We start from the raw sequence: 14,157 nt of genomic DNA on the forward strand, positions 1-14,157 counted from the left end.
TTTAACAATCATTTGTATTTCTGTGGGGTCTGTTGTTATTTCGCCTCTATCGTTTCTGATTTAGGGAGCCCAGTCTTGATGGGCTGTCCACAGGAGGGGACATTCATGGGAGGAGCTCAAAATCAACAGAATAAATATCAAAAGAAAAGTTGGGAAGCATAATTACCTAGGGTAAAGCTCAAAATCGGTGGAGGTTACTCAAGGACTAAGAGGCCCTTAATTTACTGCTCATATCAGAGAAGCCAGATATAAAAATTCTATAGACTAAGGATTCAATTTTTATAATCATAATCCTCTTTTATGGAACTATTTCTTCAGAAAAAAATTTCTTATATAAAAGTGAATAAATGATCACATATGTCATCATTTCTAGGCTATGTGACCTTGAGCACTTGATCTCTAAGCTTCAGTTTCCTCATTGTAAAACAGGCTAATAATCTGACAATGGTTGGGTTCATTTAATGGTAGTATGAGAAAAGTGAAAAAAAATGGATATAGCCCTGGCTGGTTTGCTCAGTGGCTGCAGGGGTCCTGAAACTTTTTAAACAGGGGGCCAGTTCACTGTTCCTCAGACCGTTGGAGGACCGGACTATAGTTTAAAAAAAAAACTATGAACAAATTCCTATGCACAGAGCGGCGGCAAAAAACACCCAGTGGGCTGGATAAACGTTTTCGGTGGGCCGCATGTGGCCCATGGACCGTAGTTTGAGGAACCCTGGTTAGAGCATTGGCCCTCGGACCTAAGGGTCATGGGTTTGATTCCCAGGCAAGGGCACATACCTCGGTTTCAGGTTCCCTAGCCCCAGTAGGGGCTCGTGCAGGAGGCAACCAATTGATGTGTATCCCTCATGTCAATGTTTCACTCTCTCTCCCCTTCCTTCCTCCCTTCCATCTCTCTTTTCCCCTCCTCCCTCCCTTACATTCTGTCTAGAAATCAATGGAAAAAATATCCTCAGGTGAGGATTTAAAAAAAAAAAGAAAAGAAAAAAATGACATAGTAAAAATTACCCTTAAAGGCCCATAAATCAACCCTAAGCAAACATGGTCTTGTATATCCTACACTAGTACTCATTAAAACCAACAAAGCCGATGTCGATCATAGCTTTGGAACATATAAAGCCTCAGATAATTAAGATTCCCAATCCCCCTATCCAAGCCCCTTGGAATGAGACACATTTCAGGTTTCTTCAAATTGAGAAAAGTTGCATATTTTATAATACTCCCAGTAGATTCTGAGACAGCATCCCACAAACAAACATTATTATCCTGAAGTGGAATATATGCAGGTCTTCAAATTATGTCATTTTGTTATTGACATTGATGAGATGCCTAGAAACTAAACTCATTTATATCAATTAGCCTATGGTAAAAATGGTTTCGTTACATGTTGTTTTGCTTAAGGTCTCAGAACCCATTGACCATGTTAAGCAAGGACTGACTGTGTGACTATTCATTGTAAAGGAGGCAGAAATTATATATATGTGTGTGTGTGTGTGTGTGTGTGTGTATATATATATATATATATATATATATATCTCCTCATGTTGATTCAGATCAGGTTGTGCCACTGAAGTTTTGATTTTCACAATTTGTTGGGTTACAAAATTGTTGGCTAGTGTCAGCCTATGTCTTGGACCCAAACAATGCCAAAAAAGAAGTAACTTTTTTCAAAATATACTGAGAGTCTATTGTTCAATTTACTCAAGTCAAATGAAATGAAAACAAACAAAAACTATTTACCAGTTATGTCTTCCCTCCCCTCACTTTCCTGCAAATTAAACACTGACCTCCATTATTGCAAAATCAGGGACACAGTCCTGGCAAAAATGCAAACAGAAATAAGAGAAGCTAATTCCTAGCTTTAGGGCTTTCAAGAGGCTGTGTTAAGGGTGACTTGATCGTTAATAGTAATTTTAACCTCATGCACTGATTTAAAACTCTAGACTGCAAGTATGTCAAACTCAAAGGCTAACATGGGCCAAATAAACAAGGTTTAAGTTTATGTAGACTGCAAAAAAACAAAAGCTTCAATTTTCATAGAAATGTAGGTTTATTTCTATAAAGACATGCTGAATACAAAGGGCTGAAATAAATGAGTAATCATTAACATCAAATAACAAAATTTTAATAAAAATTACTTTTTCTTGAACATTAACTTACCAGACACTGAATAACTGCACAAATTAATAAGCATAACACAAATAAACCTATTTTTCTTGTTCTCCAAAAGTGAAATATTTCCTGTTGTGCACACCAAACAAGTCAGTATAAGACTAATGATGTGGCAATCGGCTGCTAAAATATTCGCTGCTAGTATTAGTGGAGAGAAATGGTGCACCTGTGTGTAAGGTGCGTAAGGGAAATGAACGCAACATGATTATAGTAATCAGTCATTAGAGAACATTGTAGTTCATTATTAATAATTTTATATATCAGGATATTGTAAAAATTAAGTTATGAAATTTTTATTAAAACGTTTCTTACATACTGTTATATTGGCTGGGCTGCAAAAATGTTCGTTGTGGGCCACATGCAGCCCAGGTGGCGAGTTTGACATGCTTGCTCTAGAGCATGGAAGACATTACTCCATTTTACCTAATTTCAATAGAAGTCATCTTCACTACTCTTGTTGATGACACACGGAATTTATTATAAGATCTGGTGAATGTTATTCTTATTTAAAATTATGTATGATCACAGAGCAAAATATAAAAATGAAAATAGCTTACTAATGACTGAACATGTCATAAATTTATCTTGAGTTTTTTCTTCAAATTTTTCTTTAGCTTTTTTGGACCACTGCAATGTCCCTTTACATGGTTCAATATAGGCCAGCTTACATTTAATTGCCTGTGTCAAACAAAATTGCACCATTAAGAAAGTAAACTTAATTTCTAGTTATTTTAGAATTAAAGTTTATGTGTGTTCAAACTAAACTTTGTGTCTGAATTTAATACATATTCAGAAAATAAATAAATATGGAAGATGCCTATGACAGTACTTTATAAATGCAAATAATTGGAATCAACAGGATACCAGAATAACAAACATACATCAAAAGAATTACAAGAACCTTATGCTACATTATTAAATGAGAAAAGCAGGCTATAGGACTGTATACAGCATAATCCTATAATTGTTAAAAACAGAGACGATGCATATTACAGAAGTACGTTAAAAATATTGAATAAGCCCTAACCAGTTTGGCTCAGTGGATAGAGTGTCAGCCTGCAGACTGAAGGGTCCCAGGTTTGATTCCAGTCAAAGGCATGTACCTTGGTTGCAGGCACATCCCCAGTAGGGGGTGTGCAGGAGGCAGCTGATCGATGTTTCCCTCTCATCAATGTTTCTAACTCTCTATCCCTCTCCCTTCCTCTCTGTAAAAAATATCAATAAAGTATATATTAAAAAATATTGAATAATTCAGAGTGATTCCCCTCATTTTGCTTGTCTATATTTTTAACCTCTTCCTATAACTTTCTACCCATTTTAAAATGAAAAATACTGCCAACAGCAATTCAGAGGATTACAGAAGGCTACATTGTTTTCTTCTTCATTCTTGTAGACATCTCTCTTACTCTTGAACATGTTAGATACACTTAAATATAAATGGGATCACAGTAAAAATACTTCTGTAATGAGCTTTTTTTTTACACATACTCTTCCCACATTATATAGATATTTCAAAATAACATTACAAGCTGCAGACCAGAAAATTCTTATAAAGACACAAATATATATACACATTTGTTTATAATGAATGCTTATTTGCTAAGATACACATTATTTCTTAAACTAGAGGCCTGGTGCACAAAAATCTGTGCACTTGGGGGGATTCCCTCAACCCGGCCTGTGCCCTCCTGCAGTCTGGGACCCCTCGGGGGATGTCTACCTGCTGGCTTAAGCCCGCTCCCTGGGGGATCAGGCCTAAGCTGGCAGTCAGACATCCCTCTGGCAACCCAGGAGGCCTTGGGGGATGTCCACTTGCCAGTGGGGAGCAGGTCTAAGCTGCAGTCGGACATCCTTAGCGCTGCTGAGGAGGTGGGAGAGGCTCCCGCCACCAATGCTGTGCTGGCAGCCATCAGCCTGGCTGTGGCTGAGCAGAGCTCCCCCTGTGGGAGCTCACTGACCATCAGGGGGCAGCTCCTGCATTGAGCGTCTGCCCTCTGGTGGTCAGTGTATGTCATAGTGACCAGTCATTCCCAGTCATTCTGCTGTTAGGGTCAATTTGCATATTACCCTTTTATTATATAGGATAGCAACTAGAACATCTCTATAGTCATGTAACAGAATTTATGTAGAGACAAAAATGTTAGTTACCAGAACATTTCTATGGTGAAATGACTTTTAAAAATACTTTCATATGTGTGCTAATATTCTAAACCTATGATTCACAATAAATAGATTACCTTCTCTGGGGGACTCAGAAATTCATCCTTTATTTTACGCATTTCTTTAAGTGTTATTTTTGCAGTATTGCCAAAGTCCACATATTTAACTTCAACTTCACGATGTCCAGGCAATCCTTCAAAAATTATGAAATTAGAAATCACAAACTTGGAAAGAAAAACCTATCTAGCAAAATTTAGAGTAATCTAAAGTCAACTAATACTTAAAAAATTTTTAAATTGATTTTAGTGAGAGGAAAGGAGAGAGGGAGGAAGGGAGAGGGAGAAAAGGGAAAGGAGGAGAGAAAAAGAAGGAGATGGGGAAAGAGGGTAGGGGGAGAGGGGGAGAGATGTGAGAGAGAAACATTTATGGATTGCCTCCCATACTTGCCCTAGTCAGGGATTGAACCCACAACCTGGGAATCCAACATGCCACCACCTGGTGTACAGGATGACACTCCAACCGAGTCACCCTGACCAAGACAGATTAGAATACTTTTATGTTCAACACGAAGCATAGTAACCTCCATCTTATATGAAAATTGCTGTTTGAAATTTTAACCCTGTTATTTTGGCTTCTGTAAACACCTGCTTGCTTAAATAATAGGGAAAATAAGACTACTCCCATTCCAGAGAGGCCATAAACGATGCCCCAGACAGAGCTGTCAGTGTTGGCACAACCAGGCCTTGAAGATATGGTCTCTTGGCCCCTTCCCAGCACACAGGCCTTCTTTCTCAGAAGGTCTGGAAGTCTCATTCCAAATTTGGGAGACAAAGAACTGGAAAAAGTATCAACAGGGAAAGCTTCCTCCACGTTTTTGCTCAGAATTTGAAAGACATTTTTCTCTGGGCCTGTGCATAATAATAATAATAATAATACTAAAAGTGTAACTCCATTTCTCTAAGCATTGCTTGTTTTTTCTCCGGTCTTCTTAACAAACATACAAACTTAATATTTTTTAAAATGTAAAAAAATATTTCTAATATGTGAACTTAAAAAATCAACCATAATCCATAGTTGTTCAGACTTGGTGACTAAGAAATAAGATATTGAAGGGACAACCAAAATAAGCATAATAAAATAGCTATCAAGTGCTCATGATTATAGCCTAAAAGTTAAGAATTAGACTTTGAATTAGACTGTCTTGGTTAGAACTATAGCTCAGTCACTGATGGGCATGTGACTCTAAGCAAGCTAATTAAAATCTCCAAGGTATTACCCTGAGTAAGTTAATTTTTCTCTCCAACCCTCATTATTTCATCTGTAAAATGTGTATATCAAACAATCAAATCTTGTTCAACTTTTTTTTGAGAATTTACCTATTTAATACATTTTACAGAGCACCAAGCATAAAGCAAGCACTTAATAAGTGTTGATTATCAACACAGGTCATCACACAAGGCAAAAAATTTAATAATAAAAAACTAAGGATTCATTCATATAATATGTAACTATGGAATTTTCAAAATTTATTTTCAGAATATTGTGAAAAAGCAAGTGGAGACAGACCTCTATGTCAATCTAGTCTCTATATTTTAAAGGGTACCAAAGAAACCTCTGGAAGATTCAAATACAATGAAGTTTGAATAAAGACCAATACAACCTGGCTGGTATAGCTCAGTGGTTGAGGGTCAACCCATGAACCAGGAGGTTATGGTTCGATTCCTAGTCAGGGCACTTGCCCAGGTTCAGGCTCTATCCCCAGTAAGAGGCATGCAGGAGGCAGCCTACTGATGATTCTCTCTCATCTTTGATGTTTCTCTCTTCCTCTCTCTCCTTCCCTCTCCCTTCCTTTCTCTGAAAATTAATGAAAACATACTAAAAAAACAGATCAAACACTACTGACCTTTCTTAGAAAAACTCACAATACACAGTTGACTTTAGCTTTTCTCAGAACATGTATACAGTGCTACTAACCTTGTTGCCATCATTTTCAAATTTAAGGACTGATACTATATATGCTCTCAATATGGGAAAAATACAGGCTTTCTTTGCTCCTTAACAGAAGTGGAAAAGGTAGAACAACACCAGCACTCAAGATAACACGTCAAACAACTTAAGCCCTTCCGTAACTGAGGTGACTGGGAGGGGACTTGTCTCTAAAAGGTAAGAAGGTCAGGGAACCTGTCCCCACTTCCACTGGAATCTTCATGTAGAACAGGGGTGGGGAACCTTTTTACTTCCAATGGCCATTTGGATATTTATAACATCATTCACAGGCCACACAAAATTATCAACTTAAAAATTAGCCTGCTATATTTTATCAAACATTTAACTAATTGACCCATAATGCCATGGTCAGGCCAGACCAAATCATTTCATGGGCCTTATATGGCATAAGGGCCCAACATTCCCCATCCCTAATTTAGAAGAATATTCTCAACTGTACCACTACCATTAGAACCTTACCATTCCTCAAGTCTCTGAAGGAAGATGCCGTTTTAAACAAAATAGTCAAAAAGATAAAGGTTGGAATTTAAACAACTTTTTACCCAAATTATTAATCACATGAGAGGTGAGTCAGGAGACATGAAAGGTCTCAAAATTTACCTATCATTTATTTTCTCTGAGGAAACAATCAGAAGATGCTCCACCAAAATAAGAGAGTAAACCGAAGAGGTAAACCTGAGATCCAAGAAACAATGGATCCCATACAGAGAACAGTGAAGTGTATGACCAAGGGAAATAAATTCCCAGGATAACAAAAGTGCAGTAAACATAGGGAGCAAGCATTCTAATTGGAGCAGAAGACAGAAGAAGGTTTTCACAGTTAAAAACTAAATATAAGACTTGTACTCAGAAATATAGAACATGGAAAAAAGAGAAAGAAGACTATATAAACACATGGAAGAATATACTATGTCACGGACTGATAGAATCAACATCATTAAAATGTCCACACTACCCAAAGCAATATATAGATTTAATGCAAGCCCTATTAAAATACAAATAGCATATTTCACAGATCTAGAACAAACACTCCAAAATTTATATGGAAACAAAAAAGGCCCGAATAGCCACAGCAATCGAAAGAAGAACAAAATTGGAGGGATCACAAAACCAGATATCAAGCTATACTATAAACAGCCTGGTGTTGGCTCAAGAACAGACAAATAGATCAATGGAACAGAATAGAGATCCTAGAAATCGACTTAAGCTGTTATGCTCAATTAATCTTCGATAAAGGAGGCAAGAATATACAATGGATTCAAGACAGCCTCTTCAATAAATGGTGTTGGAACTGAACAAGTACATGTAAAAACTGAAACTAGACCACCAATTTAAACCAAACATAAGAATAAACTCAACATGGATAAAAGATTTAAATGTAAGTCGTGAAACCATAAAAATCCTTGTAGAAAACATAGGTAGCAAAATATCAGACATCTCACATAGCAAAATTTTCACTGATATAATACCAGAGAAAAGAAAAAATAAACAAATGGGACTACATTAAAAAAAAAAAAGCACCTGCACACCTAAAGAAATCAGCATCAAAATGAAAAGGGAACCCAGAATATGGGAGAACATATTTGTCAGTGATACATCTAATAAGGGGTTAATATCCAAAATATAGAGTATACTCATAGAAATCAACAAAAGGAAAACAAATAACCCAATAAAAAAAAATGGGCAGAAGACCTAAACAGACACTTCTCCAAAGCAGTCATACAAATGGCCAAGAGACATATGAAAAAATGCTCAACATTACTAATCATTAGAGAGATGCAAATTAAAACAATGAGGTACCACCTCACACCTGTCAAAATTGCTGCTATCAATCAATTAACAAACAAGAAGTGCTGGGGAGGATGTGGAGAAAAAGGAAGCCTAATACACTGCTGGTGGGAATGCAAACTGGTACAGCCACAAGGGAAATCAGTGTGGAGTTTCCTCTAAAAATTAAAAACAGAACTGCCATTTGACCCAGTGTTCCCACTTCTAGGAATATACCTTAAGAAGCCTGAAACACCAATCAGAAAGAACATATGCACCCCTATGTTCATAGCAGTGCTATTTACAATAGCTAAGATTTGGAAACAGCCCTAGTGCCCATCAGTAGATGAGTGGATAAAGAAGCTATGGTACATCTAAACCATGTAATACTATGCAGCAGTAAAAAAGAAGGGTCTCCTACCCTTGGAAACAGTATGGAAGGACCTGGAAGATACTAAACTAAGTGAAATAAGCCAGTCAGAGAAAGACAAGTATCACATGAACTCACTCATATGTGTAATCCAATGAACAAAATAAACTGATGAAAAAAATAGACTCAGAGACATAGAAACATGGAACAGACTGTCAAATCTAGAGGGAAGGCAGGGAGTGGGAAGAGATGAAATAAAGAACTTGTATGCATATATATGCATAACCCATGGACACAGACAGTGGTGTGGTGAAGACCTGGGGTGAGGGGCAGGGGCAGGCTAGACGGGGTCAATGGGGAAAATAAGGGGACATATGTAATCCATTCAGCAATAAAGATAAAAATATATATTAACTAGAGGCCTGGTGCACAGATTAGTGCACCAGTGGGGTCCCTGGGCCTGGCCTGCCCCCTCTCGCAATCCGGGACCCCTCGGCGGCTATTGGAGAGCTGGTTTTGGCCCAATCCCCGCAGGCCAGGCCAAGGGACCCCGCACCAGGCCTCTAGTGTGCATATAAGATCTCTAGTTAATCCCTTCCCTCCCTAAACCCCTCCTTCCTCTCAGATTCATCAGTCTGTTCCATGCCCATGGTTTCAGCTCCTGCGTTGAGCATCTGCCCTCTGGTGGTCAGTGGATGTCATAGCTACCGGTCAGTTAGCAGGTCACTTAGGCTTTTATATATGTAGATTATAAAATAATAAATAAATAAATTTAAAAAAAACTGCTCTGGCCAGTGTTGCTCTGTGATTAGAGTGTTGGCCCCCGTACCTGAAGGGTCATGGGTTTGGTTTCCAGCCAAGGGCATGTACCTGGCTTGCAGGTTCAATCCCCAATCCCAGTTGGGGCATATGCAGGAGGCAACCAATCGATGTCTTTCTCTCACATCGATTTTCTCTCTCTCTCTTCCCATCCTCTCCTTCCCTCTCTAAAAAGCAATGGAAAAATTATCCTCGGGTGAGGATTAAAAAAAAATTAAAAAATTATCTGAAAGTCTAAAAATGTGGAAAACTGTTTTGAAGTATTAGGCAGATGTAGCCAAAAATTAAAAGAAAAAGTAAAAAGTTGATGCAATTATTAACTCAGAATTAAACAAAGTATATTTTATGGTTTACCAATGAAAATAGTTACATAAAATATTAATTTAAGTAAAAACTGTAAGACAACTATGAGGGGACAAAAGAGCTATAAGAGATCTAAAACTTATCTAACAAAATAAGTAACATGTAAGAAAATATCAACAAAGTACTATATGTTATTGAAAAGAAATAACAGGTAGATATCAAAAGAAATGGCTGAGTTAAAATTTTTTGCCTATTAGGAGGAGAGTGGAGTGTAGTCATTTAAGCACTTTTTAACATCTTAAATAAAGCAGACATTAGAAAACAAAAAAATGGTCAAATCAAATGAAATCTAAGGAGCCTCTCAGAGATTCATCTCCCAACATTATTACTAGCTTTCTAAAGACAGATGACAGATAAAAATTATAGATCAAATAATATCACTCCCAAGATTCAATTTACACCTACTCAAATGATATCAGTTCTTAAGCATAACATTTCCTTGTAGAAATAGTGTGCAAAATTGCCTACCAATGACTTTTGCTCGGTACCAAACTCCATCTTCAAATTTGGCTACACATGCTTGATCTTGAACTGGACAGAGAATTTCTAGATTTTCCCCATCTTCACTTTTATAGAAATCTTCAATTGTCTTTAATAGAAATAAAAAATCCAGGCTCTCTATCTAAGAAATAAAGGGATTAAAATATTGCAGTTTCATAGAAACTTAAATTTTTAATGTTGTATATATTATAAAAATGGCTTATAAAATAATGTTAGAATTGAAATTAGATAGAAATTATGTTATATAATTTAAATTTGAAATAACTTATTTCAGAAGAAGCATATAAAACTAGCATAGACATAAAAAATTTTAATCACATTCCTCCAGATATCTTAAATGTAGATCCTTCTATATATTTTCTGACACTTTCCATGCCTTTGTTTTTTTTACAAAAAATGAGCTCATACCATACATACAATTTGACAACTTGCATTTTAAAAAAATCAACTCTCACCTTTCCTATTTCAGTAAGTGTTCTTATTAGTACTTCCAATTTAGATTTCTCCAACCAACCAAAACTAGTATCCAATCCAAGATTACACATATCTGGTTATCTTGGTAAGTCTGGTGTATTCTTTTAAAAATGACCCTGTCTTATTGAAGAATCTGCTATTTTTTTCTGTAGACTGTCCCACCTTTTGGATTTATGTGTTTATGTCTTCATGCTGTTATTTAACTTATTTGTTCACTGAGTTGGGTGTCTTCCCTGAATTTCCTAAAAGATGAAAATTTTATCTACAGGTGTGATGGATCAAAGCCAATGCTTTTTGGCTAGAATATATCATAACTAAAGTTTATGAATGTGCTAAGATTCACATATGGATTGGAGTGATGATTCTAATTCCTGCATTATACAGTGGTCATAAAGTAATTCATGTAGTGCAACTTTGACATTGTGTCCAGTTTCCTATCAACCATTCCATCTAATGGTTTTTAAGTGAATTGATAAAATATTTAAATTAATAATTTCAGTAGGGTTTGTGAAATAGCAGCATTATTGAATAAAATAGAGCTTTCTATTATTAAATGGACTATTTGGTTATCTTTAGGAGGAGAGTGGAGTGTAGTCATTTAAGGAGAGCTGGTTTTGGCCCAATCCCCACAGGCCAAAGTTTTAGATCTCTTATAGCTCTTTTAGATAAGTTTTAGATCTCTTATAGCTCTATTAGGAACTATAGTTCCTAAATTTCCTATAGTACCTACAACATAGTTCTTAAAACAAAACAAAAGGATAAACATTTGATTATTTTTCCAAATATCAATTCTTAAGGTTAAAAAATCCATCTCAATTGGGAAAAAAAAAGTTTTCTCTCTTTTGAGTATAAAAATGCAAGTGGAAATTTTCTGAACCTCTCTTTTATCATTTCATTTAAGTTGCCTTAAAACTACTTTAAACACTTTGATCTTTTATATTTAAGTACATTATTACTCATATTCTTCCATTAACAGGTGATCAAAAGTGAACACTGGAAAATTCAATAGAGGATGACAATCAGCAAGATAGCAAACTAGGAAGCTCCAAGCTATCATGCTTCCATAGAAACATTGAAAAAATCTAGAAATTATTGGAACAAACTTTATCAGAGCTCTGAAAAACAGCCAAAGGTTTACAGCAACCAAGCAAACATCAATCAAATTCTTCGTGTTAAAAAATCTCTTCAAAACATTTGCTGAACAGAGATCTCAGTGATCACACACAAGGAATAATCTTTGCAAAAAATAGTTCTGAAAAGTCTCAAACCAACAACTACAGTCTTCAACAATTTAAAAAAAGAATCCAGCAAACCTGGGGAATCTGATTTTCAGAATGCACACAAAATAAACAGATAAAAAATGTCACTGAAGAAGCCCAGATAGTGGACTTACTAGACTTAAGGACAAATGTCTTAACTATGCTCAAAGAGTTAAAGGAAAACCTGAACAACTAGAAAAAAAAACAGGAAAACAATAAAGAACCAACATTAAAATACCAACAAAACAGCAGAAGCTATATAAAGGAATAAAACAGAAATTATGCAGCAAAATAGTACAACTGAAATAAAAAATATACTAGAAAGTTCAAGACCAGATCTGAGCAAGCATAAGAAAGAATCAGTGAATATAAAGATACGACAATTGAAATCATTCAGGGAGGAGCAGTAAGAAAATGCAATGAAGTGAACAAGAGACTAAGGGACCTATGGTACACTATTGAACACACAATATGGGAGTCCCAGATGGAGAAGAGAGAAAGAAGTAGAAGATTATTTGAAGAAATAATGCACCAAACTTTCCAAATTTGATGGAAGATATGACTTACAAATCTAAGCAGCTCTATTTTATGGGTTGAATTGTGCCTCTCCAAAAAAGATATGTTAGAGTCATAACCCTGTAGCTCAGAATCTGACTTTATTTAGAGATAAGTAGGGTCTTCCACAGAGATAATCAAGTTAAAATAAGGTCACATGGTAGGATTTAATCCAATATGATTGATGTCCTATTTAGAGGAGTACATTTGGGCAGAGAGACAAACACACAGGAGATGTGAAGATGAAGACACAGACTGGGGTGAAGCAAAAGTCATGGAACACCAAAAGTTTCTAGTGAACCACTATAAGCTAGTAGAAGGGAATGGAATAGATACTCACTCACAGGTCTCAGAAGAAACCAACCCTACTGATAAATTGATCTTGCACTTCTAGATCCGAACTGTGAGACAATAAATTTATGTTGTTTAAGTCACTTAACTTGTGGAATTCTATTATGACAGTCCTAAGAAATGAATGCAGATTTTAGTTCTGGAAAGTAGGGTGTGAATGTAACAAATACCTAAAATGTGGGAGTGGCTTTGGAACTGGGTAATGGGTAGAAGAAGAGGAGTTCTAAGATGATTGAATGAAAAAGTACAGATTACCTTGAAAAGACTGTTGGTAGAAATATGAACATTAATGGTGTTTCTGGTGAGATCTTAGAAGTGAGGAACATATTATTGAAAACAAGAGGAAAGGCAATTCTTGTTTTAAAGTGATAGAGAATGGGACTGAATTATATTCTGTTGGATAGAAAGTAGAACTTGGATATTTAACTGAGGAGAATTTTAAGCAAAGTGCTGAAGTACAGCCTGCTTTATCCTTGTTCATTCTAATAAAATGTGAGAGGACAGAGATAAAATGAAGGAGGAACTGTAAAACATAAAAGAACCAATAGCTGATAAAGCTCTTGGCCATGAATGTGGGTTATCTTTCAAGAAACAGGAAGAATGACCCTGAAGTTCAGAGACTGGTGTGTCTGCCACTGCCACCACAGGCCCAGAAGGCATAGGACTGAGAGGCAGTCTTCCTCTGTTCTGGGGGTGGGGCCTCCTCCTGGGTTCCAGAGAGTGAGACAAGGACCCAATGTATGAGGCTGCTGTCAGGGCTGAGGGGACAAGACCACCACCCCAGTGGGATTAAAGGACAGAGAATCTAGCAAAAGAAAATTATTTTCAAGTCATAAGAATCTAACAAAACTTTCCCTGCCAGGTTTTGGACTTTATTTTTGAAAGTATTACATATACCTCCTTTATCCCCCATTGACCTCTCCAAGACTGCTCCCATCCTCACCCCGGGCCTTCACCAACCTATTTTCTGTGTCCAGGGGTTATGCATATAAGTTCATTGGTTGATCTCTTCCCACCCACTCACCCTCCACTGCCTTCCCTCTGAGCTTTCACAGTCTGTTCAATGCTTCTATGTTTCTGGATCTATTTTGTCGATCAGTCTACTTTGCCCATTAGATTCTACATATGAGTGAGATCATGTGATACTTATCTTTGTCTGACTGGCTTATTTCGCTTAGCATAATGCTCTGCAGTTGCAAATGGTTAAGAGTTCTTTCTTTTTTTATAGCTGTGTAGTATTCCAGTGTAGATATACATTTTTTAATCCACTCACCTGCTGATGCTGTTTCCAAATCTTAGCTATTGTAAACTGTGCAGCTATGAACATAGAGGTGCATATATTCTTTCTGGTTGGTGTTT

The 14,157-nt window shown here is 36.5% G+C and overlaps 1 protein-coding gene across 1 annotated transcript in view; it reads right to left on the reverse strand.

The window, feature by feature from the left end:
* The window catches only part of RNF17 (ring finger protein 17), a 91,484-nt gene that overhangs the window by 68,651 nt on the left and 8,676 nt on the right, over positions 1 to 14,157 (reverse strand). Inside the window, exons 2-4 of the mRNA XM_015565053.1 lie at positions 10,127 to 10,280; positions 4,410 to 4,525; positions 2,730 to 2,850 (exon numbers count right to left, since the gene is read on the reverse strand). Coding sequence (XP_015420539.1) covers positions 2,730 to 2,850; positions 4,410 to 4,525; positions 10,127 to 10,280 — 391 coding nt within the window. The remainder of the gene's footprint in view (positions 1 to 2,729; positions 2,851 to 4,409; positions 4,526 to 10,126; positions 10,281 to 14,157) is intronic.

Source organism: Myotis davidii, unplaced genomic scaffold, assembly GCF_000327345.1.
Source record: "Myotis davidii unplaced genomic scaffold, ASM32734v1 scaffold840, whole genome shotgun sequence".
Taxonomy (NCBI): domain Eukaryota; kingdom Metazoa; phylum Chordata; class Mammalia; order Chiroptera; family Vespertilionidae; genus Myotis; species Myotis davidii.